This window comes from Dermacentor albipictus, chromosome 1 (genome assembly GCF_038994185.2).
Source record: "Dermacentor albipictus isolate Rhodes 1998 colony chromosome 1, USDA_Dalb.pri_finalv2, whole genome shotgun sequence".
Lineage (NCBI taxonomy): Eukaryota > Metazoa > Arthropoda > Arachnida > Ixodida > Ixodidae > Dermacentor > Dermacentor albipictus.
Genome location: NC_091821.1, coordinates 218,065,598 through 218,093,349, shown reverse-complemented (window position 1 = coordinate 218,093,349; position 27,752 = coordinate 218,065,598). Strand labels below are relative to the sequence as shown.

Here is a 27,752-nt window from a genome sequence, read left to right as displayed (position 1 = left end):
TTAACGAAGTTTCATCTTGTGCAGCTTACTAGTTACGTAAAAAAGAAATGAAAGAACGGAAGTTAGGACATTTCAGTTCAGTCAATAGTTCCTATGCAAGAAAATTAATCATTACATTACATAAGTACGATACGCAGAATGCATAAGCGATCAGCAAAACAAAGAAAGAAAAAACGACTATAAGTTGGGGACTAAGAGGCTCGTCTAGCCCCGTTCCTCAGTTCCGCGCAAGTAATGACACACGGACTGAAAATAGAATAAAGAGAGACAAACTCTCATCATGTGATCGCAGTTCCACTGAGTAGTGGTCAGCTTTACACTTGTAACTAACGTATGCAGAAGGACTAAGCTGCGCAAATAACCCAGCCGGCACCAAAACTTCGCCTCACCGACACGCGCCAGAAATAGTTCCCGCGTTTCGTTTATGACGTTGTAAACACAGATCGTGAAACAAGACCAGAAACGCAGACCACGAAATAAGCCGATCCAGTACGCACTGTTACAGATCAGGCTGTCGATCATAAAATGTCACGCTTACTCCCCCTTGCGCATTTCTCGAACCGAATACACGACATGCGGGCCGGCAAATGCGTTTTGTTCGCCCTTCCGCCCCGCGTGTGGATCTTTCTCGCCGAGGCTGCTCACGTGCGTAGCTTGCGAAGACACCGTTAAATCAAAACTTTAATGATAGATTAGCTAAATCGAGATACGTAATGCTTGGTCTACTGTGACACTATTCTGGAATACTGGAATAAAATTTGTTAAATAAAAGTCCGTTAAATCAAGGTGCTACTTTATCCGACCTTCAACAAGCAACTGCATTTGTGAATGCGTAATTTGGGTGGCCATAATCTTTTTAAGTAATATTGGGGTTTATCATCTCGAAGCTGTGCAGCGGGCTCCGGATTAATTTTGACCACTTGAGTGTTCTGTTCCAGCCGCCAGAAAACATGGCACACGAGCATTTTTTTTTTTTCGCATTCCTCCGCCATCGGAATGAGGCCACCGCGACCGGGAATCGAACCCGCAACATCGTTTTCAGCAGCAGGACGTCACAGCCACGGCAGGCGTGCTCATAATTAGGCCAATCGTGCGGTGTTATATCAGGAAACTGATAACACAGTGCCCTCTAATAACCCCGCATCTGGGAGGGTAATGCGCGCTGTGTTCGTTGCTACTTCACTGACACAATCTTTAGAATTGCCTCTAGCGACAGCGCTACCACCACAGCTGTTTTCGCCGTTCACTGTTTTCGGTGTCCTTCTGTCGAGTGTGTATATGCTGTGTCTCGATTATTACACATGAAGAAAACTCGAGCAAGTAGAGCAAAACTTCAGTTATCTTGTGCGGAATAAAAAACATGGAGCGTCCAACGACGAGGGCAATATACGCGCAGGAACTTGTTTTCGCGTCGTCCTAGCTTGCCACCCCGTTATATGCGCGCCCTGGCAGCTGCTGCCATCTCACTGCCACAGAGAGAACTGCTCTTTTGTTGCGCGGTCGGGCTTAAATTCAAAGTAGGCGCGCTCTCGGATATTGCGCGCGTAGTGCGTACAGTCTTCCCATGGTTACAGATCTAGGTTCCTTTCGCTCTCTCTATTCCTTTCTTATCATCTACTATTTATGATACCGCCGATACCACTGATAATGGGGGCAGAGCGCCGCACGGATCACTGACGAAGCGTGTAAAGGAATAGCATTGTGATAGAACAGTCACATAATACTAACCCGGATATTATTTTTTGGCGAGTCATTCTGTTTTGTGGGCATACAATTCTGATTTTCTTGTTTGCTTGCTGATTTTCTTTCGATTTTCTATTATCTCGTTTTTGGTAAAATTACTTGCGTGGACGACTAGCGCAGGTTGAAAGAAACCCGCCCACAGAACGAAACCGAGCTTGTGAACAGCCGCGCGAGTTGACGACAGGAAAGGCCCCTCAGTCGAGTAGCTCGGCTATTATTCGGCATTTGCAGATGATATTGTGTCCCCTTATGGGCTTTGTTTCTAACATCGGCGATTTCATTACACCGACGGATACTTACTTGTATAAGTGTACGAGTCAATGAAGAGATAGAAAGAGTTTAACAGAAGCTGAAGACGTGAGCCATGCTATATGCAGGGCTTGCTACTTCAGGTAAGGAGTATGAATTGGCATAAGGAGGAGAAGAATGTAAATAAAAGTAAATAAAACTTAAGATAAGCTAGGAATAAACAAACAAATTAAGTCCGGATGACAAGCAAAAGGTCGAAGATTGTCTAAAGGGTATACGAGAATTCATAATAGTAGAGACCAAGACCATCGGTTAAATTCAGCAGACCTCCTTTACATGAACCTATTATAACGACTGTTTTTTTTTTTACTTCTGATTTTTTTTCGCTTGTAAATAACTCCTCCTTTGAATCAGAATAAATAGAAATGTGTGCTCAACAACGCGTGTCTCAGAGTGAGCATGAGGTCATGCTGAGAAATAATTGGTGAAAAGAGGTTGGAAGGTGGCCTGTCGGGGATAGAGCAAAAAAGTAACGGTGTCGATAAACAAAGATGCATTATAGAAACGAAAATAGCGGACCGGGAATACGTAAGAACGAGGCGGTAAGCGTAGGACAGCTTGTACACGCCGGCGGTTCAGTAAGGGCACTTCGGTAAAGAGAATATGGGTCTCTCTTAATTAGCCGTGCTCCGCGCAGTAGTGTCTCCTACTTTAGAGACGCGTAAAGTGTTGCCTCACCCACAGCCTGCCTAACTCAGCGAAAATCGATACAGTTGCTGGCTGTAGAAAATACTCGTGTATTCAACTCATTCACAGACTGCCAGATATATCGCGTGATTTCTGAGTAAAAGCTCTTATGCTTAGTGCAGTACTCGCTTAGCGATATCTCTGGCAATGTGAGCGCATAACAGAGGGCCGTTTTAAAGACGCGCACGGGTAATTGCATGCCCAGGATCATCCCTGTTGCAACAAACTTGATCTGGCTACTGTACGCACTCCGTATAGGAACATCGTCTTGTGCGGCTTTTTTCTACTCATTTCCTAGCCATACCAGCAAAGTGGCATCTCCTTAATGTTTCTTTCTGCACCCTCTGTGCTGCTCGGTCTCCTTTGTTCTAATGAAGTAACCGCCTCCTGGGAGGTTAGGCTTCTCTAATGCTTTTATCTCGAAATAAATCTTCTCTCTCTTCCCCCCGACTCCGGACACATTAAAAAACAATAAAGAGGCGGCATTGCACGCCCGCAGCTGCCGCGGCTTTCAGCGAGCAATCAGAAAAGGCGCGCAATACCAGAGAGCACCGATCACAAAAGGAGCCGCGCAGCCTCTGTCGCGCGGGCTCCGCAAACATGTGCGCCCACCTGAGACGGGAAGAGGGCGGGCACGCAGTCGGGTGCGGGGAGGGTGAAGGGATCACTGCGTAGCGTGTAACGACATCGCTAAGCCGCTTTTACGAGCTCGCGCACGGGGAGATTCTGAGCCCGGCGCCGCTGGGCCTCGGATCCGCTGCCTGGCGGCCTCCGCAATCGATAAGAAACGTTATAAACGGGGCATAAATCAGCTGCGCGCGGGGCTGTGCGCGGCTGACGAGCTGCTGCAATCCGATGGCGCACGCAAAGCGCGAAGAACCGCGAGGAACAAGGTGCCGCGCACGCAGCGGCGCCCCGGACTCATTTACGACCGGCGTCCTGAGCTCTTTGTCGAGGTGCGCGGCGAGGCGACACCTCGAGGCAGCGCTTGGCCCGGAGGGCACGCGTCGGCGATTTCGGAGCAATCCGCCAGTCGAAGAAAAAGCGATTCAAGCAAAAACCCCCTCTGGTAGTTGTCTAAGTATACGTAAGCATTGCGCCACTTGCTAATCTTCACGCAGCCCGGTGTCATTATGAATGTTATGCAACTTGAGCCGACCAGCATAAACGACAACGCTGCGGCGACGCGAACTGCTGCGAATGGCGGCGCAAGGTGAATTCATGACGCAAGCAAACTACTGCAGGTGGCGGCGCCAGGTGCGCTGGTGACGTTCCGATCGTTATTAACCGGTATCGCTCTTTAGCGCCTTATCCATCCGCGTCGGACCATCATCAAAAGTGATAAACCGTACCCCGGCGGCAACGGCGTATGGCGTGGCCGCGCGAGCTCTACCTAGAAAGCGATCTGCGCTGGGGGCGTATTGTGCCGAGTGCTGAAAGCTTCGTGTGCGCTGTGAGTTCGCTTTGAAGCGAGGCAGCGCGAAGGTCAATTCGCTCGCTGCTGCGGGCCCTATCCTGAAAGCGATCGTTACGTGACGGACGGAGGGGCGGAAGGACCGGTTTCCTCGTTCGGGAGGCACAGAAGTGCTTACGCATTTAAAATTCTTCCCTTTCATTGTTATTCCCCCGGGAACGTATGTACAAACTGACCAACCGATATCAATCCCTCTGAGCAGCTTGTTATGGCACGGTGCTGTACTAACAACTGGAGGTTTAAGAAATGCGCTGACTGAGGAGCAAATGAAGGAAAGAATCGAAGCGTGTAATGCAAAAAATGTCCGGGTACCGTGCATTAGGTGCACGTTAAAGGTCCCCTGGTTGTCAAAATCAATTCGGAGTCCTCCAGTACAGCGTGCCTCGTAATCAAATCGTGGTTTTGGCACGCAAAACCTCAGAATTAATTTTTTTTTTTTAAACACGCTTGAGTGACACTAACAATTGAACTTTGAGAAAAGCCTCTCGCCCACGCAAATTTACTTTAACAAACAATGCATTGAACTATTCGCTCTCTGTATGTCATCAACGGAAATGATTTGGAAAACCACTTTAAAGTACAATCAACTTGCGAATGCTTAATTGTGAACAGTCGGTTCGCATAATCCGGTTTACTTAATCAGGCGCCGTAAGCTCTATCGCTAGCGACGCGCTGGTTACAGGCGCACGATATCGGCTATAAAGCGCGCTTTCGCAGAATGAAAGGTCAGCGTGCGTTAGAAACGTGCGTTAGAAATGCACGTTTTAAACGATTTTAAATCAAAACTTCTGCTACGCTGAACAAAACTTGCCGCACGCACTGGCGCCAGAGCGTTCGCCTGCTTATCGCAGAGTTGTGATATTCAATAAATTAAATTAAATTGAATAGAATTGCATCAAAGTATTAACGAAAGCCACATCAGCGATGTGCTTTTGGACGTGCGTCTCACGGCACTGCATAAAGCAATCCACTTGCACACGATGTCAGAACGACACCGCGAAAGTCAAGAACGAATTATCCCCAGAACGTGGCGAGGTAAACGGCGGGAACAGTCTTAATGACGTCTTACATGCGTGCATTCCCTATTCAAAACACAATGAGAAAAAAATAATTATCTACAAAATAATAAAGAAAGCACAAACCGCACACCTTCCACAGCAAGAATAAATCCAGTCTTCCTGAAAAAGGCTGAAAAAAAAAACAGAAAAAAGTGTGGCAAGTAAAAGTATCTCGCTCAGTAAAGAACCCTTAAATGAGTGCACTCATAAGTATTGCCCCCCCAACACCTTTAAGCTCCGCAGGTGTATTTGCTATCCTTTCAACAAAGATGAAGTGTTGTTGTTGTTGTTGTTGTTGTTGTTGTTGTTGTTGTTGTTGTTGTTGTTGTGTAATGGACACGTAGGCACATTTTCAGGCTGCATTTATGACTATCCTAAGTAACGTTTCCGTATTAACAAACAGCGTCGTGAAGACACCGAATCGACTAGCGGGGGCTGCACCTTGCACGGTGCAGGATGCCCCCTGGATCATCCCCTGCATTTGGCTTGGAGCTACAACTTCATCGGCTCGTCATCGATGAAGAAATGCGTTGCGGTGTGACTGGAGCGCAGTACAACGTACAGGGTAGTCAACAGCACGGGAAGCGACAGCGGTAAACAAGTGTGCATCGACCAAACAACGGCAACAGACGCGGCCGTTCTGAGAGCCAGTTCAAGACAAATTGGTGCATTCGTAATCGCCAGAGGAAGTGTTCGTGCTCTCCACGTAAAATTTGTGCGCCCAACTAAGACGCTGAAAATCTTTGGATTTATATGAAGGAACGGCGAGGCCCTGTAAGGCGCTTCAGTAGCGTCCACTGAGCCGAATGCATGGCACAATACAAACAAGCATAAACTTACAGCGGGAATTCCAGGTGTCAGGCAGCATTTTTGGGTAACTAAGCCACGCTAGCCGGTCTACCCCACTTCCTGCACAACCTGCTCCAATGGCCCAATGGTTTCACTTTCCAGAACACACGTACGAATATGTTCAGACGTGTTACTATAACTGCAGCAACTATAGAATAAGCTTTCATTCGCCACGGCAAGTGAGTCTCTCCATTAGGAGATGCATTGCGGCTCCCTGAGGAATACCAGAGTCGAATTTCTGCTCGTTTGAATCGCACCTAGTGTTTTCTTATGGGCGGTCATAAAAGCCTTCCGCACGGAATCGCCATCCTTTCGCAAACTTGGTGTCACTAACGGTGACACTTTGCTCGCTTTCACTGAGGTGAACATTATACTCGAAGCGTACTCATCGGGCGGTCGTCACCGCCATGTCGAGCGATCAGGAGCAGGTGGTGCGTTCTTGTAGCGTCATTTCACATCAACGATTAGGCGCGCGGGGATCAATGAGGTACACGCATACGTCTCGCTTCACAAATGCGGCCCTGAGTGAATGTCCTCCTCCTGCGAAGAGGCGCGCGAATCTTATGGCGCGCCCTAAAGTGCAGCAAGGCCCTCAGAACTGTTATCGTGCTAGTCGTAACTGACATTCGGCCATTTACTCGCGGGAACAAGGCGAGCACTTCGGCCCGTCTAAACGCCGCCTATAGCGCACCGCGTGGTCCATAAGCACCGTGAATCTGTTTCGAGCCTGGCTGCGCCGCTCTATAGTATAGAGCGCACCCGCGAGGTGAAACTCCCGAGAAGAATGACGTCGTTCACCACTCCGGAGGCAGCACCCGCTGTTCGGGTGCGCAGCGTTGTCTTTGCCCAGAAGCAACGCCGAACGAATACACGGATGGAAAGAGAAGAGCAAAGTAAACGGAGCGCTCCATCGCAAGACGAACGGCAGATGTCAACGGCACACGGGCGCTTCAAAAATGTTGGAACAAGTCGGCAGCATCGGAAATGATTCGCGTAGCGGGGCTTTTGTACGCGCACTCTACATTCGACAGGGCTCCTTTTTTTATCTCTTTCTCTCTTTGCTCCTTTCTCCATCAGCGCTGCGCTGCTACTTGCGCCGAGGTGCCTCGGCCTTAATTTATTTCACTCCGAATTGGCAGCTAGTGCGCAGCGCTCGGTTTTCTTTTGTCGTGAAGAGCAGCGAGCTTTCAGGCAGAAACGCGGATTGTAGGTAAAAGTCATCGGAACGAAAAGAGAAAAAGAAGAATCTGGAAAAATAAGGTGGATAACTTTGTTCGACAGCCTGTCTTGCCTATAGCTTTCCGAAGCAAACATCACAAGCGGCAGGATCTCTCCGTCCCATGCTCTCGTCAAATGCGTCGACCGCCGGTTCAGCGAGGTTATACGAGCATGAAGTCGATCGACGCATCAAATGAAAATCTCGTTACGTTTCTCGCTTTCTTTTTTCGCGGTCGTGCCGATAAAATAAAACAAAATGGAGGCGAGCGACACAAAGCAATGGAGTGCGTTCGGCTAACTGTGGCGCTCTAGAGCTCCGTATACGTCCTAATGTTTGTGTTATCGTGCATTATAACGGGAATCGAGCCGAGTCAACATACGGCCTTCGACTGTTGCCTTTCTGCCATTTCTCCCCACTTTCTCCCCGTCTTTCTATTTCTCTCTTCGTCTTCTTTTTTTTTCGCACCTAGATCTACACGCATATGGAGGAGACGTTTTGATCCTGAGCAAATATACACAAAGCGCTCCCTCAACTCTCTGATCCGGAACTTGGTGACGAGAGCGCTCGTTCGATACAGAACGAAAAAGCAGAAGGGAGTACAGGTAAACTTTGCAGTATCAGTGAACCAAGAAGGAATCGCTACCTAAAGATCGAGCAATTTCTTCCCCATCTACATAAATGCGTGCAGTCTTGAATCGGGTGGGAAACAAAAGTTGGCGTTTAACCGAATTCAAGTTAAATAGCAAAAATCTAATGAAACGCCGTGTTATGCGCTATTGTAGAGCAGTGAAATTGTTATTGTATTCCAAGAGCCTTTCACCATCAGCCATAATTTTCGTACGGGAGCGTTCTCGCATTCCTGGTTACATCAAAAGCAAGTGACTGCGGCCGGGAGCTTAATTGGAGCATCGTGGCTTCTGAAAGGAAGAAAGAACCGACTGGCGCTATAACATTTCTATCCGTGATTCTTCGGTGCAGTTCATTGCTTTTCTCGTTTCAGCTCAACGGCGCCCGCCCCCTCTTTTTCTTTATTTTTCTTTTTTTCATTGTTGACTTGCGCCATTTCAACGTGACGAGGCTCCACACCAGAGTTATCTGTGGCGCTGAAAGAATTATGACGTACATAATAGGATGTGTGTTGACATAACACGGACGCAGCGATAAGCGGATTATCATAAAGAATTAAAGAAAATTCAACCTTTTTTGCAAACGATTGGTGCTCCGGGTGCATAAAAAACACATATCTTTGGATAGTTTTCGCAGTGAAATCCTCAATTGTGTTGTGCAGGTTCTTGGAGAAGTTGGATAAAAGGTTCGTTCTAGATGCTTAATTAAACTCGAAGTATAAGTATTGGAGGCTGCAGAAAGTGGCGAGGCAGTCACAGCGCTAAGCGTCGCTTACCTCATTCGCGGCAACTCTGTAGCGTGCCCACAGAGCTCGCCACTGTTGCAGTTCGCCGAATAAAAAGTGCAATGTTAGTCCTGTATATTTCATGGAGACACGGAAGCGATACAGCTTCTGGCAATGCCGTCGAATAGTGTCTGGACCGAAGACAAGCTATTGTAATACGTATTTATACTTCTTTTCCCCGTGCCTCTGTCTCTCTGCAGATCTGGCGCGAATACGACACCGACGGGAGCGGATACATCGAAGCAGATGAGTTGAAAGTAAGACGCCTTGTTGTTTTCTTCCTCTTTCTGTTTGTCTGCTTGCTACACTTCGTGAAGCTCGGCGTCTGTTGCATTTTATAAACAGTAAAAGGGCCGAAGCAAAACTAAGAGTGAGTATAGTTAAGCAAGACAAAGTAAGCAAACGAGACAAAGCTTGTGTTTCAAGACAAAAAAAAATCACGTTGGTTGTTTTAGTTTACATAAATGATGAATAGTGGAAAAACAGGGCACCTAAGAGTCGGCTATCCCAGTCATTGGTTTGTAGCAAGGTACAATGTGCGCGCGAGTGCGCTCTTGCTCCTTGTATGTCTATAGTCGTTCTAGCGCGAACGCAGTCTATCTCGTCTATAACAAACCCTAAAAGCAGTTATCATATATGACACTAACAAGAGCTCTGCTGAGGGTGCACAAACTTGGTATCACAACTGAAGACTCTGCACATTAGTGTTTTTCTCTCTTTAACCTTTTTTTTTTTTCAGAACTTCCTAAAGGATTTGCTCCGAGAGGCCAAAAAAGACAGCATCGAAGAAGACAAGCTGATTGAGTACACAGACACCCTGGTGAGTGAGCACGCGCCGCACAAATTCATCGAGTGATTCGACATGTGCACGGCTTTCGAAATGTGGTTATGGCGCAGGGGTTGACAGGACAGCGCGGGGCAGAAGGGGCGAGGCCATAAATCTCTCTCGGACAATGCTCCGCCACGTCCGGGCCCTGTCCTTCAGAGGGCCGCGCGAGCTTGGCGCGGCCGCCTGTCCCCGGCTGGAAGTCTCTAATCAGAGGCTTCTCCGGGAGAGACTCCTTGTTTTGCGAAAACAGGGCGGCTCGCGCCGTGTCCTCCGCCCGAGGCCATTAAAGCAGAACCAAAAGAGGAGGCGATAAGAGGGGCCAAGGGGGACGTGCGGCGCATGCCACTTGCGCGGAGAGCGCGCTTCAAATCCTGTTAGGGCCGGCGAGTGGGGCGCCCGATTCCGCTGTCAGTTGTCGCCGCGCTTTGTTTGCGACGCACGTACGCGCCGCGAACAATTGAGGCCCCGCCATCCGTCAGCGGGCGCTTGCGCGCGCGCTGACATTCCTGTCAGATGAACGAGAACCCCTGTAATGCCCGCCGATACATGATCGCCGAGCGCGTATCGCGACCCCGGCCGGAATTTGAGAAGGGCAAGCAAAGTGCGAGGAATGCCGCCCAAATTACCCTTGAGCGGAAAGCGCACGGCCTGCGGGCTGGACCACCCGCTCGAGTCGATTGTTATCTGCGGTGGATGGCACTGACAATGGCCTGCCGGCCGGCCGGCGCGAGGATAAGCGTACTCGAAAAAGGTAGCCACTGGAACAGCAACAAACAAGGGCCGGCCGCTCCTGTCCGCTGAATCCCAGGAGCGAGAAAGGAACGCGCGCACTCCGGACGTTTCGGAATGCCGACCGGCTGAATGGACGAAGGACGCGGGCGTAAAAAGCAAACTCCATTCAGCGGGTCACTTCTCGGAACAGTTTTGATCGCTGCGAAGCAGAGGAGAAGGCTGCCGCTGTCGTTGACTCACCTCGGCCTTTCGAGCTCTCGCTCTCTCTCTCGAGGGTGAGTGCGCGTCTGATGGCCACGGGGAGTCACGTCCCTTCTCGAGGCGGCCGCTCTTTGAAGTCGGCCACCCCGCGCGGCTCGCAAGCTACCTGTGCTCCGGCAGGACAGCGTTAGCTCACCGGTTGTCCTCTTTTCTTCACTCTCTCTTTGCAGCTACAAATATTTGACAGCAATAAAGATGGCAAGCTACAGCTCAGTGAGATGGCCAAGTAAGTAGTTTTTCGTTGCACTCGCCACTGGCGGTTAGCAAAATGGAAGAAAAAGACAAACGCCAAAGCCACACATGAGTACAAACAGTTGTTTGTCGCATTTATATCTGCAAATTCCTACCTGTCCTTTTTTTTTCTCTCTCTCTCTCTTTCCTAGGCTTCTTCCAGTAAAAGAAAACTTTCTCTGTCGTTCGGCCTTTAAGGTAAGAAAACTGGCTATAACGTCTCGTGTGCGAATATGACAAGAGACGTAAGATTAGTAAAAGGTGAACATTTTTGCTGAAGGTGACCAAACAGACTCTGCAAGTGTGTGATATAAATTCAACAAGAACAGGCCTACGAAGCCCTTTTGGCATGTTCTGCACGTGTAATTCTGAAGCAAGAAAGGATTAGCATCCTGACAGACATTCCGCGTTACATTCGAGAGAAACATTATTTGAAATGCACATGTAACAATTTGAAGCGCACTTGCAGGTGTCGGCTCGAATGTGAACGCGACGTCATTAAAGCATGTATTACAGACGTATTAGTCTTAAAGCATGTATTACCGTACACGTCTTCAGCGAGTTAGGAAACTAGTCGCTGGACAAACGATAACAAAGTGATAATTTGGCATCATTTGTGGGGTATATCATCTGTACGTTACCTCTCCATCTGCCGTTCAGCTTCTCTTTTCTTTTTCGTCTTGTTTTGTTGTTGTTTTTTCAACTCCTACGCCACCAACGGTGCGCACTACACACGTTGCTGCTGACCCCAGCACTTTGTGGAGTACGCAGATAGCACATCAGGGAAACCTACACTCTTACACGTCCTAAATTACAGCCTTAGCCAAATGTGTCGGCACCACTTTGCGAGTGGCCAACTCTGTGACCAGCCCACAGGCGGAGGCCGCTGTGTAACTTTCAATGCTCCAGAGTCCCAGATGTTGAGAGCGACAGTCCTCCTCATTACCTTTATACTCATGGGCTGTGGCTTTCGTGGCACATTTTTTTATTATTATTATTATTTAGAGAGGCCTCCCACCATTGGACGAAAACAATCATCTGCTCAATAAAAGTTTATTCACCATCCTTTAGAGCTTCGCCTTATCTCCTTTTCCTCCCACTTCGGAGCGGAAAAAGTGATAACGTGGGCCCCGTCAGGGGCACCAGTGACAGATTTTGTCACTGCTCTCGCAGTGGTTTTGAAACATTTCACAAATACTGAACACATGCTTCCAAATAAGTTAGTGCATTACAAAGTGGAAATTAAACTTTACCACTTTACCAAAAATAAAGGTCACGTAATGGAAATTGTTGTGACGGCTAGTACATTTCATATATTCATTATATCACCTTAAGTAGTCCTGATAGTAGCAAATTAGGTAAACTAATACATAGTACTGATGTTTTCTTTTCTTTCAGATGATGGTTTTTCTTGACAGAAGCATATTCTAAAATTAAACGTTCAAAGAAATTGTTCTTCGTAACTAATACATAGTACTAATGTTTTCTTTTCTTTCAGATGATGGTTTTTCTTGACAGAAGCATATTCTAAAATTAAACGTTCACAGAAATTGTTCTTCGTAACGTGGGTAGCCAGAGAGTTACCTCTTCTTCTTTCGTAAATGTGCAGAAACAATTACCAAGCCCAAGTAATTGCTACCGTAGTTGCTAGCTCACTGGAAATTTACCTGTTGGTTACGCCCCATCCGTACCCATTTAGAACCTTATTATGCTTAAGGCAACAGTCGAAACACGAGCGTCATAAGCGTGTAAAGCGATGGTGGAAACAATTCAAGAGTTGGTTAATCACGCTCCCTGATCCCACTCTTTCACCACTTGATGCAGGAAGCGTCCAGACTAGATATTTTTTTTTAACTCATCACGATCATATGCAAAATTTGGAAAAATAGGGGCCTATGCGTTGATTTCCATTCATCACTTGCCACACCGATGATGTGCTCGCGAGAACCGAAATACACCCACGCTTGTACAGTATCACGAGTTATTGGTTCCGCAGCCCTGTTGCGTCCTGTTCACAGTATTCTCCTTGTACTTCTGCAGACGTGATTTTTATAGTCCCGATATTAGTACAGGAGGAAATTCTAATGGTGATTTTTTCCTAAGCCCATAGAACCTTGTGCGAATGCCAACTGCACACGCCCACCAAGGCTCACCCATCCACGAGGCAATGTTTGCTCACCTTCATCCTTGACAACCGCAGCCACCTGGCCAGCGAGGCCTCGCGTTCTCTTAAGTAACGGGGCCGCTCGCGGCCCCCAAGAGTTCTATAGCAGCCTACTTCTTTTGTTTTTCTTGCCCGGCAGGGCGTTCGATCTCCTCTGCCACGCTTTGTGACCCGCCCTATACATTTGTTGCCCTGCACAGCTAACTGATGCGACAGCGGTACGTACCACCACGGGAGTGTGCCGTGGGCATGCCTGCTATGAGTGTGATCTCCGTAGCCCCACCACAATAGTGGACTGCCGAATGTCTCCTCTGTACGTGCTGCAGCTGCCCGACAGCACTCACCGCCGCCTGCCGTAGAGTAGAGCGCGGCTGCTCTCCATTTCGCTTGCCAGCAGAAGCTGCTTCTCGCAGTCGCGACCACGCGCGGTGTCCGTCCACCGGGTGAGGCTGGCGCCGCCTGTACCGTGGCCTTATCGGGCACGGCTTAGCTGTGCAAACTTCCTGTTGCGAAAGTGCCCGTTACGTGCGACCAAAGCATTGCGCGTCCTCTCAGAGCACCGAGGCACGCAAACAACAAAAGCAAACGCGAACACTCGCCTTTCGCTGCGCGCGCAGTATATAGCTATCTGTAAATGCAGATCGAAGCATCATCTTACGCGGGTGATGTTTCGATTTTGCCCTTCTGGCGCCCATTATGTTGCAGTCTTTGTCGTATTACCGAATAAGGAGATACGCCAATTACAAGCAGTTGAATAGTTGGAATTATCGCGTCGAAGCTACCAGCACTTAATAAAAAGCCACAGTGTCGCACACTCTTAGGTATGTGCATTTATTTGGAATACGAATAGAAGTTCGATGTTAGCGATACGTTCAACAACCTTTTTCTAAAGCAACACCATATCAGTTACCTCTGAAAGGGGGCTGGCGGCAAAGAGTTGACCTCTTCTTTGCTGCCTTAATAAACTAACGCGCAGACGCAAAAGTGCTGCGAAGTCGTGCTAAACTTTGGATTCTCAGCGCCAAGTTCGGCAACCGAAGCAGCGACTCGTTCGAACTCGTTACGCTTCTACGCCCCGCATTCACCAAAAGCTCTTACGCTAGAATAGTTCGTAAGGGAAAATTCTATCCCTAATGCTGGCCACATATTATTAGCGAAGGCGGACGACTGATGGCAAAGCACACTCACGAACGAGAAAACTTGGTGAATACGAACCCTTGATCTGCGCAGCTGGCAGGCCATTATCCAATACTTAGGCGCTAGCCAACAGCTAGCCGATGGCTTCTGCGCCTGCATGTAAGTCACTTTACATAACGCCACTTATTTAAGCTGGCACACCCGTTGCAAAACAAGAGCCGCACAAGGTAAAACTATTCCATTCTGATTTTATCTCCTGTCGTCAAATTTGCGTAACCACAGACGCAAGCATCGGGCGTTGGCCACCAGCGTTGTTTAAACAGACCTATCAAACGCTCTTCTCGTTTATATGAGGTGAGTTTTGTTTGCTTTCAAAGCGAATAACATTGCCTACATTGACAGATTATCCTTATCTAATTGGCTGACGGGAGGCGACGAGCTCGCAGAAGTGGAGAGAGTTTCGATGTGGCAGAGCTAGCGCAGTGAAAGTAGGCAACCGGATGAGCAGGACGGTGCCAGCGTAAGCGATTGGCCCGCTTCCCCTTGCTTAACTTGCGTTGGCTGGTCGAAAATCACGGCGTCGTGCAACAGGGAGCTAAACATGTTACTAAAACGGTTCCTCAGCGAAGAAAAGTTGGCGGATCCATGGCACATAAGCTCCGAAAGGGCTCGAAAACGTTATCTGTCGTGAAAAGTTTGCTTAATATACGTAAAGATATCCATTCTCGCAGGCAGCTCCGCGTAGCCAGTACCAGGGCGATCGACGTGCAGCCATCCTGTATTCCTTTCGAAAAAGAGCAGTCTCCGGCTATATTAATGTATGTTTAATGCGTACATGTCACTTTGACATGGTAGGTGTTCGCGGTTTTGTGACGTCATATGACAGACATGTGCACGCCAAGTGGATGCAGCTCGGAAAATTTCCACCGAAAACGGAGGACTGTTGGCGAAAAAGGCGTAGAATCGGAAACAACTTTTATTTCTCTTTGGTTCGGCCTAACCACGCATAATCATTGCGTACACGTCCTACCAGATTCTTTCGCAGTTTCCTTTACATCGCGTGATAGACAGGTGGGGTGGGCGTGGTCCGAAATTTTACCAATCGTGGAGGGCTTATGGCAAAAACGGAATAGAAACAGTTTGAAATAGCTTTACGTTGTAGCATCTAAAGCTTTAAAAAAATTGAGTACCGATTCCCGGCGTACCGCTTTGAATGTGGTCCACGCACGTGACGTGATGGTTCAAAGCGGGCATGCCTTGCGTTATCTAGAAGGAGTACGTTGCGCCCGCCCAGCAAAGCTGTTGATTTGTTGCACTGCGTGCGAGAAGTGTGTTAAGCCATTCTGCGCGTCAGAGACTGCATTCATTCCACATTGCTGAAGCGGCTGCCATGAATGAAAAATAAAATGAACTTCCTCTTCCTCTGTTCGCTTTGGCCCATATATAACTGACGTATGAAGGCAGGTCTTACGGGTCGCCTGGAGACATGCATCATGCCACCGTCTCGAATTTATCTAGTGTTCACGTTGTTTATTTTTCGTAGGCGAACCTTGGGAAAACAAAATACAACAGAATATTATGACCTGATGACTCAATACAATAAAGTATCGAATACAACGGTTCGCGAACTTATGTTATCTGGTTGGCAAAAAGTAGAACGAGCAGCTTTAAACCAAACCCATATAATAAAAAGAAATCACCGACTTTGTTTGCGTGCTGTGTGCACGAAGCGTATAGCAAAGAATACATAGGATACGAGGAAATAACTTGCATTTTTCACTAGTCTTGCTCCATGTTTTGCTCCATATGACAGGCTCGGAAGCAAGAAAGGCAGGCCTCGTCCCGCACCTCGCACAAGCATGACATGAGATGGCAGTACCATTTTGGTCTACGTTGTTGGTTGTTCACTGCGATGGCACCGGGCGCACTGAAGCACAGCTATCTATCGGCATTGCATACCCTCGCAACCTTCAGATGAAAGTGAGGGTTACACAATGCACAATGAGTGGGAAAAGGAAAAAGTTACGGTCAGGAGTACTACATACACCTTGGCAGCATCCTAGTTTGTTTGTTTTTTCTTAACCGCTGCTCAAACAAGAATGAGGCAGGTAAAGTTGCCTGAGCTCACCGAGCATCCTTATCCGATTAAGTGTTTATATCCTACGTGGTCATCATTATAGCAACTGATGTGGTAATGGCGCGCACGCTTCGCTTCAAAGACTAGGCATGCAACGCGTTTCACTGCTGACCACACAGGCTGTGCATGGATCCACCCACTGGCTCTGAGACCGACAAGGTCGACGAGCATGTCGGCAAACTTAGTTCATCAAGCTGTTTTCAGCATGGGTGTGACTGCGTGGACTTGTAATACTAGAACAACAGATTGGTACGAACACACGTCTGTAAACTGTCACCTGTCTTCGTTACGGCACGCGTTTGGAAACAAAGACACGTACGGCTCGCTGCACATTAGACGGTGTCGCACCTTAATGTGGTCTTTTCCTTCACTTCGGTACCTATTCAAACCTCTAATCCCACTCGCCAGCAGTGATTTATGCGCGGCAGGATTATGCACTTTCTGTACGCAAAGAGCACTTATGCACCGTTATATGTGTTGTACGTGTGCTGTTCCGTCCTTTGGCGCAAAACTTATTCGTGCATCGTAACTCAATAAGTTACAAGTCGCTATTTTGAGTCTCCACACTTGCGAGCACGAATAAATATAATAATAAAAAAAACTGGCTGGTAATTTCATTTTTCTCGTGCAGCTATAGAGAGAACCTCCCCCCTCCCCAAATAAGGACATAAAAAGAAAGGGGGGGGGGTGAGGGTGTCCTAGGAGACAACGAGAAAGCTTGTGAAGTCTGTGTATAACTGCTTTTATTATTCATACTTTCCGAAATGCTCACAATTTTGTGCAACTAAGAGCAGCCAAAATAAATGTGATAACAGCCTACGGCTGCTATTTGCACTGGACAGCGCCAAAGAGAGTGCAGTTGAAAGTACCTAGTATACCGAAGAAGTGATATCACAGCACCGCCGCCTCAGGCAAGAAAATTGCTATCGCCAAATACAAAGTATAGGACGCATCAGAAACTTGCCCTGCCAAAAGGCAGGGCGAGTTTTTAATTTTTTTCTTTCTTTTTTTCTTTATTGATCGATTTATTCATTCAAGACATGTAGGTACATTGGAATAATAGTAACATTTTTTTTTTAATTCCCCTCCCGTTCGATTGTGCGAAGCGGCTCACTATGACGTGACATTTTCTTGCTAAGTATGGCCGAAGTTTCGTAGTTAATCGTCGAAAAAGGGAACGAAAAATCAACTTAGCATATTTTCTACGCTGTTTCTTTCTCGCAAAAACTCTATATTTGCGATGTCACATGATATGGTGTCGTCGACGCCGCGGTAGTAAGAGCAAGAAATTTTGAAACATCAGTATAGACTTCATTTTCAACGCTAACAATACAGCTTTTCCAGCCGAATAAAAGGAGACGTCATTTTAACAAGAAGCAATCTGCCAGTCTAACCTGACAGTGTTTTCCCCGTCCCTTTAATGGCGCTTTACCGTGGGCGAACAGCAGCGCTTAGGAGTGCTCTAAAAGAGCTCTCACGAGGCTACATTTACAGCACTTCTAAGCAGTGTGCTTTGATTTAAAGCTCTCTATTCACCCGACAAGTGTGCGAACGGCGCGGTACCTCAAAGATGAAAAACTTAAATAGGTCTGCTATGGTTACGTGCAAAGGACGGTCTGTGGAGACGCGTTTTGTATTCAAGCGCACTGTTAATTGTTTAAAAGGTCCTCCCGCTACAGAGGCCCGCAACGGACGAGTGGCGCAACCCAGCACACGGCTGCTTCGCCAAGCACAGTGGAGTGTCGGTAGCCGCTATCCTGATTGCACCACCGCTGTAGAGACCGCACGCTCTGCATGTGCCGCGCTCACGCTTCGAAAAGCTGTGTACTACGAGTGACGTCTCGCGCGGCGCGAGTCCCGAGCGCGCTTTTTACGAGGTAGCTAAGCCCGGTCCGCGACCGTTGTACGCGCACCTGCGTCTAGCGCCGGCGTCGAGCGCTCTACAGCCGAATGCGAGGAAGAAAGTAACATCGCGGGCTCCATAGCTGTTGCAGCCGGAAGACTTTTGAAGTCGCTAACTCGGTTCGTGAAAGTTTTAGCTGCTGGGTTTTACGGTCGCAGATTTCAATTACGCCGTTTAGCGGGCGCTGTGCCTTGGTTCAATCGAGCGCCGTAGTAGCTCTCTTCGGCAGACATCGGGCCGTAATTCACTGCGACAGGCTGCGTGGCGCAATGCCAAAGTGCCGCTGGCTCGTCACGAATGGCATTGCGCCAGCAGGCAAACCGACGCAGCAGGTGCGCTGCAGAGCCCGTTTGCCTCCGTCTCAATTTCGAGCAGCAGCGCTGAAGAAATGCGCAGCATGTGTAGCATGTTTTTTTTTTTGTTTCAGCTGAGCAATAAAGAAAAAAACACTCACAATGGTCAGGCAGGCCCCACTTCTTTTATAAGATTCATTGGCTACACTGTTGACCCTTTTCGCGAAGCAGTTTGGTCTAGAGAAACGAGATGGCGCTTTCGGCGGCGCGCAGCACGCTGCCTCAGCGAAAGCGCCCGAATACGAAACGATTGCCTCTTCTGCCCTGATACTGTGCAATCAGCTGTCGGAAATACAACTGGGTGTTCGCAAGCGCACTGCGCTCCATTCATGCCGCAAAATATGCAGCGCTGGAGTGAAGACGTCTGCGATAGTCGGCTGCAAAAATTGTGACTGGCATATTAAGGAATGAAATCAATCTGTGTCCAAGTTCACGGACCGCTGCTACATGGGGAGTGCCTGTGTCGAGGATAAAAAAAACTCACTCATCTGCTAGCGTTATAACGCTAACCTCCAAGGAAAGGGCTTCAACCCCGGAACGTCTGCATGAGTGAGTTCCGCTCGTTATACGGTGACAAAGGGAGTATATCGCCGCTTCTTGGCATATAGTACGTTTCTCGCACGTTATCTACACATATCCGACCCAACTCACACGTAAACTTACGCCCAGTCTATCGCCGACGTATCAAGAATAAGCGAACGGGAACATAGTTGAATAAATGCGCCGAAGCATAGGTGACGGCGACTACACCGAGAGCCCACTATAGAATGTTCGAAGCTGAACGTTTCGTAACGGTTCACACAGTAAGCGAGTGACAGCGATAATATGCATTTGCTACAAGCTATTACAAGGTACAGAACATCTACGTTACAAGCCTTGTGCCCAGAAAGAACGAATCTATATCACAACTGAGCACACCCACGAGCGATCAGGCAGAAAATAAACAATCAAACAGTTACAGCCCGGGGAACTTTACTGAGTCAGAAACGTGACCAGCCGCTGCTTAAAATTATTTGCTAAATAAATAACGAAAAACTAAACACACTGATACTGATTCATTTCATAAACGGAAGCTTAGGATAACTTGGAATACATTTTTAGCCCCACTTTTGTTGCAAGCACCGTATACGCTGCTCAGGCCGTTTGGACAAAGAGTAATGGGCTCTGAAAGTGCTTACACGTCCTTTGAAGCTGTAGCCAAAGCTTCGCTTGTCGTCCACCCAGTCACTGCCTACGATATCCACTGAAACAGAGGTTTGCAGAGCCACACCGGCGTCATCTACATCCATTGCAGACGGATTAGGCAACGGAGGCAGCTGACGCAAGCAATGCAATCGACGCGTCACCACGTGATGAAACATGGCAGCGCCCTCGGGATCGCCGTGAAAAGGGTCAATAGTTAGGGTTTTCTTCGTCGTTCTCAGCGCACATTTATTCGGTGCTTTGCTCCCGACATTGGGTGCGGTCGCAAGAAGCATGAAGGGCTATATGCGAACTTCATTTACTCTTCTTGGCTAAGTGCGCCCTTGATTTTCCTAAATCGTGACGCTTATTATTATGTTACAATAGTTTTCTTCTTGTTATTACTATTATGTGAAAATGAGTAGGAGCCATCATTATAGCTGACGAAATCTATTTATTTTATTTTCGTTTCAATGAAGAAGAAAATAAGGGGGGGGGGGGGGGGGGGCTCCCGGTGAAATTTCTATATGTAGTTTTGGCTTAAACGCGTTATTTTTTAAAACAAGAATTAACTCCTCGCTCAAGCGTCCTGCGCTTTTGGCCGTTATTACACGCGAATATTAGGTTAAATTTCCATCCGAGAAATCTATACTTGCGCACGGTGAAATTCATTTAGGGCGCGCAAGCGACAAAGAAGGTATTTTTAACGCTCTCTAAGAACGTGCTTCACACACCTCCTGAATGCGTAAATTTTGTACTGTTACATTGCACGGAAGACAGCTTCATGAATACGCGTTAGACACACGCGTTTCTTCTTCCATTCAGTATGGCCGCTTGTATATCGACGTCAAGCGTCGCGGGTACACAGTTCATCGAATGATGCACACGCGGCTTCTGCAAAGCTTTCGCAAGATTGCACCGTAGACTTAGAAAATAATTATTGACCAAGATATGTAAATGTAGCTACAGTACATAGTCATTTGAAACTGACAGCATAATAAGTGGCCTAACTGTATAGTTGCATGGCTATTAAACTTCGATTACAATATGCCTGCACTTGCAGGAACTAGAGCCTCATATTGTAATTAAGAAAAAGAACTCAATTGCCACACAAACTTGTGTGAGCTGCGTTTAACGATTCTGAGCTCAGATATCTGCACTTAAATATATATAAAGGCTTTTTAGAAATTTTCTTGACGGCGCAGCCTACGAAAGTAACCACGATAAACTGTGACACACTCTCTCTCTCTTTTTCCACAGGGCGCAAGTAAGTTAACAAGGGAGGACATAGAGCGAGTTTTCGCACTCTATGATCGGGTAAGTGCAGCATACCCACAACACAGAATACTACTGCAGCAACGCTGCACACATATTGGACAGTGTTTACAGTGAACCGTAGTTGAACCGGTGGAGATCCGCTGCACGCTCAATAGTGTTGTTACCGCACTACTGTACTGCAATGGTCACAGGGTACAGCTCTTGTGTCACGATCGAAGCGCCTCTCATCAGTGCAACTTTTGAATTTACGCAGGACAAGAATGGCACGATCGAAAATGAAGAACTCAAGGGATTTCTTAAGGACCTCCTGGAACTCGTCAAAAAAGTACGTCTTCTGATTCATGCGCCCAGGTGTTCGCTGGGTGACGGAGTAGATTACAGTGAAAAATATTGAAAATCTCTGGTGGAGCTGTAATAAGATTGAGATTATACCGCGTGGTCCCAGCTAACTTTGTCCGAACTGGTAGAAGAAAAAAAATATGAAGAAAGATACGCGGTTATAAAGACCTTCGGTGTTCGTTCGTCACAAGTCGATGACCGAACACTGTAGGTATTATAATCATATTTTGCACCATGTTTCTTCCTTTGTTTTCTCATAACAGCTTGGCCAACGGTAGCTGGGGCACCCTATATAACTGCTTAAGCTTATGTAAAAGGTAACTGCTGTACAGTTTGCGCAGCGACAACTGATTTGTTTGGTTAAAAAAAAGTATTGCGTCCGTTCTGTACTACTGTGGAGGCAAGTGTTTTGGATTGGAGCCAACAAAGCGTAAATACTTTTTTTTTTAATGTTCCTTTATCTTTAACAATGCTTCTACTGTTGTTCCTTAAATGTATAGGCTAGACGTCTTGCTCTTCAGGAAGCTCGATTTCGCCCCATGGATGCGTCCATTCATATATCAACCCCTTTATCATCGACGACACACCAACAACAACCCAGCAAGTTAAAAAAGCAATTACGCAGTATGCCTATTACTCGATTTTGCCACGTGAAGTATTGGTGCATGGCGAGTTTCTTGATACGCTGCGGCCATTATGCAGCTGGCATACAAGTCTTAAGCAGAGGAGTGAACTTTGGAACTTGAAGCCTACACGCCACTTCATTTTTACTTGCGGATAAATTTATTCATCCCGACAGCACAAGCAAGTAAACTTACGCGCTTTACCAAACATTCGTCTTTTGGGGGTTTTTTTCTAGTAAAATCTGCCGCAGTCTTTGTGTGTTCTTTTACGTTTTCAGAAAAATAAGTCCGATGTCGAAAGAATACGAATAACAGAAAGAATTGTAACACAGGCGCATTAGTACAGTTTCTAGAATCATCATCATCATCAGCCTATTCTTTATGTCCACTGCAGGACGAAGAGATTTCCTTGCGATCTCCAATTACCCCGTGTCTTGCGACAACTGATTCCAACTTGCACCAGCGAATTTCCTAATTTCATCCCCATATCTAGTTTTCTGGCCATTTCTCGATTGCGCTTTCCTTCTCTTGGTACCCATTCAGTAACTTTAATAGTCCACCGCTTATCTATCCTACGCATTACATGGCCTGCCCAGCTCCATTTCTTTCTCTTATTGTCAATTAGAATATCGGCTTTCCCCGTTTGCTCTCTGATCCACATTGCTCTCTTCCTGTCTGTTAACGTTACGCCTAACCTTTTTCGTAACCCCGTATAGTCCCTTATCTGGAAGTCCTCTGTAGCAGAGGACGGGGCCGTTAGTGAGCACTTTATAAGCCTCACCGGTTCTTCTAACCTCAGTAAGGCCAATAGTATCCCTCGCAGTGCCTGATAATTCTTCAGAGTCCTACTAAGTTAGCTTCACTCGAGAGAGTTCGTGTGTTGAAAGTTGCCAGGTTCAGTTTCCAGTGGCGGCCTGTCCGGATCCAGAGATTCTTGGCACCCTCTGCCGCGTCGCAGGTCTGACCGCTGCCTCAGTCAGGTGCTCCGCAGCCGGTGGGGACTGAGGGCCTTGGGTTAATTGTGGGGGTCATGAGGGAGGTAGTGGCCGAATACTGCACCAAGGAGGCCAATTCTCGTTCTGGTGAGGGGGTGCCTTTTGTTAAAGTTTAGTGGGCCTTCCTAATTTGGTTGCACTTGGACTAGTAGACCCCAATGATTCACGGCATCGTTCTTTTTTTTTTTTTGCCGGTGTCAGGCGACACTTCAAGCCTGCAAATGTAGTGTACTGGAGGAGGATTCGAGCTTACGACCTTCAGAGTAGAAGCCCGAAACTCCACGCCACCGCCTCAGTCAGATATGCATAGCTCCAACTGGAACACTGCCAGTGGATTATTAAGCCATGCTGCTGGTCACAATGACGTTCCAACACCACCAACTCGCATGAATGACGAGCCACATGACTGGCATAAAATTCAGGCAAATGGGTACTGAGTGACATGTGCAATAGGGGGGTGGCCATCACACACCACCGAAAGAAGTCAAAACAGGCAACCAGCAAAAGCAAAAGCAAAATCGTCCCCGTGCTAGCGAAAGGCTAATTTCCAGCGTCGGCTGACTTCCCTAAAAGAAAAAGAAAAGAAAAAAATATGGATGTGAACTTCTGATTATAGCAACCAAGCATCCGAGATAGCTCGATCAGATAACCCTGTGGCACTAGGTTATTTATTCGGCTCCTTTGCACTGTCTCTGGTGGAGTCGAGAGCGCGAGAGAAGAAAAAAAAATAAAACGGGAGAAAAAAGAGGGAAGAAAATATTTACAAATGTTTTTAACATCGTGGTTCTGAACCGCACCTAATCAGGCGACCACGATAGCGGCTAGAGACACTAGATATATTCAACAAGCTTGAACAGCACTTAAACGAGAAGGGAAGGAAAATATATCGGAACGGGTCTCCGCGCTCACCCGAAGGCTACGAGCCACGTACGTGCGGGGACGCATTCAGCTGCTTACTTACACGTTCAACCGGAAATACCTAAATGTTGCTAAATTTTATTACACTAACTTTGATCAGAACACTGTATTTGTCGGAATGATTCATTTTTCAACATTTTCACATGTACGTGTTTCCCGTATTCACTCTCATTATCGTGTTCATGTGACTATTAGGTGCGTGTTCGTGCGCGCTGTGTTTTCCGCCAACGAGGGTCGCCGTGCGTACGTTAGCACGAGCAATCGAACGCTTGTGAACTGCTCAGAAACACTCGTTTTCGTTGTGTGTGTGTGTGAACTCTAGAAATGTTGTCACGATAGTTTTTTCTCCATTCTTTGTCTGACACACATGTTTGCTCTCGTCTATGAATTAGGATAGGAGTAGCCGGCGACGTCAGACAGCCACCAACATCTCATTGCATACAGTTAATTATAAAACATATGGCACGGGGCAGGAACCGCAATGCCATGAGCATCAACTGCATCCGGCACGGCCCCCAGAATCATCTCTCGAAGCAGCGACAGCTGCCACCCTCCCCCGATCTTCCTTCGCGATACGTTCTTCCAGACTCGGTTGGTCGCAGCAGTCCAGTCAGTTGCGCACGTGGTACGCGTATATACTTTAGGTCGTAAGTGGCCGCTCGCTATTACCCTGAGTTTACCTTCAATAATTGTTGAAGTAGATCAAATGAACAAAGTACAGCAGAGAATGGGCGCAACCGTTGCTATAATGTTTTTCGCTGTTATATTGTTTGCGAAGGTAGTTGGGGGCGAGATCTCCCAACCAATGGAGCCGTGGTGAGCTCGGTGTTGCAAAGGCAGCAGAGCGGCCGTGATCAAAATAGAGCCTCACACCTACACCACAGATGATTCGTGGAAGCAGGCGAGACACGATTTGCAGCATGTATTTATTTGTAGTCTAGGCCAAACGCTGGACGTGATAGAGGCGAGTATGCAGGGAAAATGCGCGTCGTCGTCTTCAGCTCGGCCGCTGTTGTCTATATACCTAAATATGCATGTAGTCGATTGTACTCCAGCAGTATCACATATACCAATATTCGGAGCGCTTGAGGAAGAACATAGCGGACTGAAAACGTTTTCTACCGCGCACCGATCACTAACTTAGAGGGGTCATTGCAATACCACAAGCTTTTCAGACACTTTGTTTTTTTTTTTAAGAAATCTTACTTCAGGGGCGGTGTTTCGCTCGGTGCGCAGGACTACGACGCGCAAGACCTGGAGGAGTTCCAGGAGGCCATACTGCGTGGCTGCGACTTCAACAAAGACGGCAAGATCAGCAAGAAGGAGCTGACCATGGTGCTTCTGGCGCTGGCCAAGCACTCCGCCGACGAGGATGGCAAATAGGCGACGCCCCTTCCGCCGCGGCAGAGTCGCCCCCGTTTCCACTTTGCATCTATAATACTTTACAACCAACTCTACCATAGCTCTATCTCTTTCTCTCTCTCGACCGCTATTTTCCTTCTCATCTTCACTACTCGACCCGAACCTCTGAGCCATCTATTTGCCTCAAGCGTGGCGCACCGGCAGACGAGCTCGCGGAGGACTCTGCTCGAAGGGGCGCGCCGGCGGTGAACGGCATGGGCGCCGCCTCGCGCTCCGAAGGCAAGGAACAGGAAGCGGCTGGAGTGAGGAGCGCGACCGGAAAACTTGGCGCCCAAGGCGTGAGCGCGCCGACAGTTCGAAACCGGCTGATCACGCGCAGCGCGCCCGGAGAGCGAGTCTCGCGGCGTCGAGGTTGAGAGAGGAAAAGCCCCGAAGACACAGGACGCCCGTGACGCGTTCTGGCAAAGCCAAGCTCCACCTCCTCACGCTCCTATTAAGGCGCTAGCATTAGACGGGCCCCCTAAATAAAATACACAAAAAAGAAGCCCTGCGTAATACTACTACTGCCCGAGTTGAAAACGTAAGCACGTCCTTTGCCGCACAACATCTCGAATAACGCCGAGTAACGTGGTCCTCCAGTCAGTTCATGTCGCTGTACTTATAATCAGTAGGTATTGTCTTATCTCCAAAACATGCGCCCTCCCATTCTCATCAATTCGAGCGCACGGGCTTTTTTTTTTTTTCAGTGTTCGGTGTTTCGCTGCTACTTCCCGAGGGAAACGTAATACGTCGACCGGCTCCTTGCAGCGCCGAATGGACGAGTTTTCGTAAGCGAGTATATGTCAGCGCCCTGCGTTCTCTATGAAAAAGAAAGACCCCTTTTGAGCAATGTAACTGGGAGCAGCAGGCTCGCCGGAAACAATTTTACGCGCGATCGGCTTTTTCCTTTTCTTCCTTTTTCTTACGTTTAGTCCCGTGCGCGCAAAAAGCAACTGATGTGCGGCCTCGAAATAAATGCGCGCCTTGACGGTTCAGATCGCTGGAGCTGAGCACGTGCACTGCGTCATTCGCGCGCGTCTTCCGTGAGTCCTGCTCCGATCGGTCGACCCAAACTAGCAGCGCAGGCGATAGCCCTGACGGCCACTACTTAAAAAGTTTATCCTTCTGATCATATGCTTATTTGCTGGCTTTTTAGCTTTTACATGTGAATTATCGACCAGTGGGTATGCATCGCAGTATTATATGTCAGAACCTCTATACACGATCAATATTAGTGGCACCTGATGTTATAGAGTTCTACTCACCTGATGTCGTACAGCCTAAGTGAGCAATTTGAGAGTCAGAATGGCGTAATGCATGCAACATTTTTTTTTTTTTCCGCACCACTCAGAAGATCCGTTAACAGCTTAGCGGATGTGGGAGTTTCGATTGGGGCTACGACGTCAGCTCGAATTTACTATTAACTCTTGCGCGCGGGCATGCGTCACATACGGTAATACTATTCACTGAAGAAAAGAGGTTACGTGTCTAAATATCGAAAGCTCAGAGGTCATTGTTAAAAACGTAAGTTGTCAGGTACAATACATTGAATTAAAAAATGACCAGTAAGTGAAAATTTCATGTCTTCAGGTAATGCGGGCTAGAAATATTGCCGTGCGCAAGGTGCGATGCCACAATTTGCAACAAGCTCGGTGAAATATCTCGGCCAATACTGTTTGCTCGGCGTTACGCTCACGAAGGCCCGGAGCACTTTAATGGCGCCAGCAAATCGCCATATAAGTGTCAGGCCACTCATTAGACGTAATGCACGTATATGGCATTCTCTCATATCATTTTGCTCCCAAGATGAAAAATTGTGCACACGAGTTTGTTTTAATCGCCGTGAAGAATTTGTGCATCAGCTGAAGTGCAGTTTTGTTGCCAAGCTACGCGTCATGCGCATATTGTTAAAGATGGTTTTCCTTGCGAACTTCAATGTCATCTGTGCTTACCATGAAATGTTTCCTTTTGTCTGATGTGTCTCGCTGTTCAGTATGCCTTTCCGTGTACGCAAAGTTACTGCTTCAGCTACAAGAAACTGTAGCTGCCACGCTGTTTCAATACCAAACGTTGTTGACCTTAAGATGTGTCTAACCAGATGTATACGCTCCTTTTCGAAAGATACCAAACTGACCAGAATAAAGATGAACTTATGCCCGTTTATGTTGCCCGTTCGTTTCGACCTTGAAACAGCAGTCACGGCTGCTTTCCTGCTGCCCGCCCAAAGAACGCTTCTATGTGTGTCTGCAAAGAAGGCGGGTAGGGAAGAGATGGCTCATCACGACATGGGATTGACTTCGAGCAAAAGGTAAAATATTATAACCACACCAGCCACCAACCTTAGCTCATAAAAAATGCACTCTGGCTACATCATTGTTCTTCCCTTACAGTAGTCATAACGCATGAAGTCCGTGCGACGTTCACATCAGCTCGACAGACTCGCCAACCTACAGGGAAGTATAGCTGGTCCCCATTAAAACTCCAGTGTGCCGATTTTCTTGCGAAAAACTTGAGGTAAA

General features: G+C 47.6%; 1 protein-coding gene across 3 annotated transcripts in view; it reads left to right on the top strand.

Annotated features, from left to right (window-relative positions):
- Cbp53E (Calbindin 53E) overlaps positions 1–27,394 on the top strand; it is a 288,931-nt gene extending 261,537 nt beyond the window's left edge. For 2 of the 3 annotated variants that reach the window (XM_070530904.1, XM_070530905.1), the window contains 8 exons: positions 8,951–9,007; positions 9,490–9,570; positions 10,743–10,798; positions 10,956–11,001; positions 13,168–13,185; positions 20,940–20,996; positions 21,211–21,282; positions 25,069–27,394. In XM_070530904.1, the coding sequence (XP_070387005.1) occupies positions 8,951–9,007; positions 9,490–9,570; positions 10,743–10,798; positions 10,956–11,001; positions 13,168–13,185; positions 20,940–20,996; positions 21,211–21,282; positions 25,069–25,215 (534 nt within the window). In that variant the 3' untranslated portion in view covers positions 25,216–27,394. The remainder of the gene's footprint in view (positions 1–8,950; positions 9,008–9,489; positions 9,571–10,742; positions 10,799–10,955; positions 11,002–13,167; positions 13,186–20,939; positions 20,997–21,210; positions 21,283–25,068) is intronic. The other variant, XM_070530903.1, reaches the window with a different exon arrangement.
- The last annotated feature ends 358 nt before the right edge of the window (positions 27,395–27,752 follow it).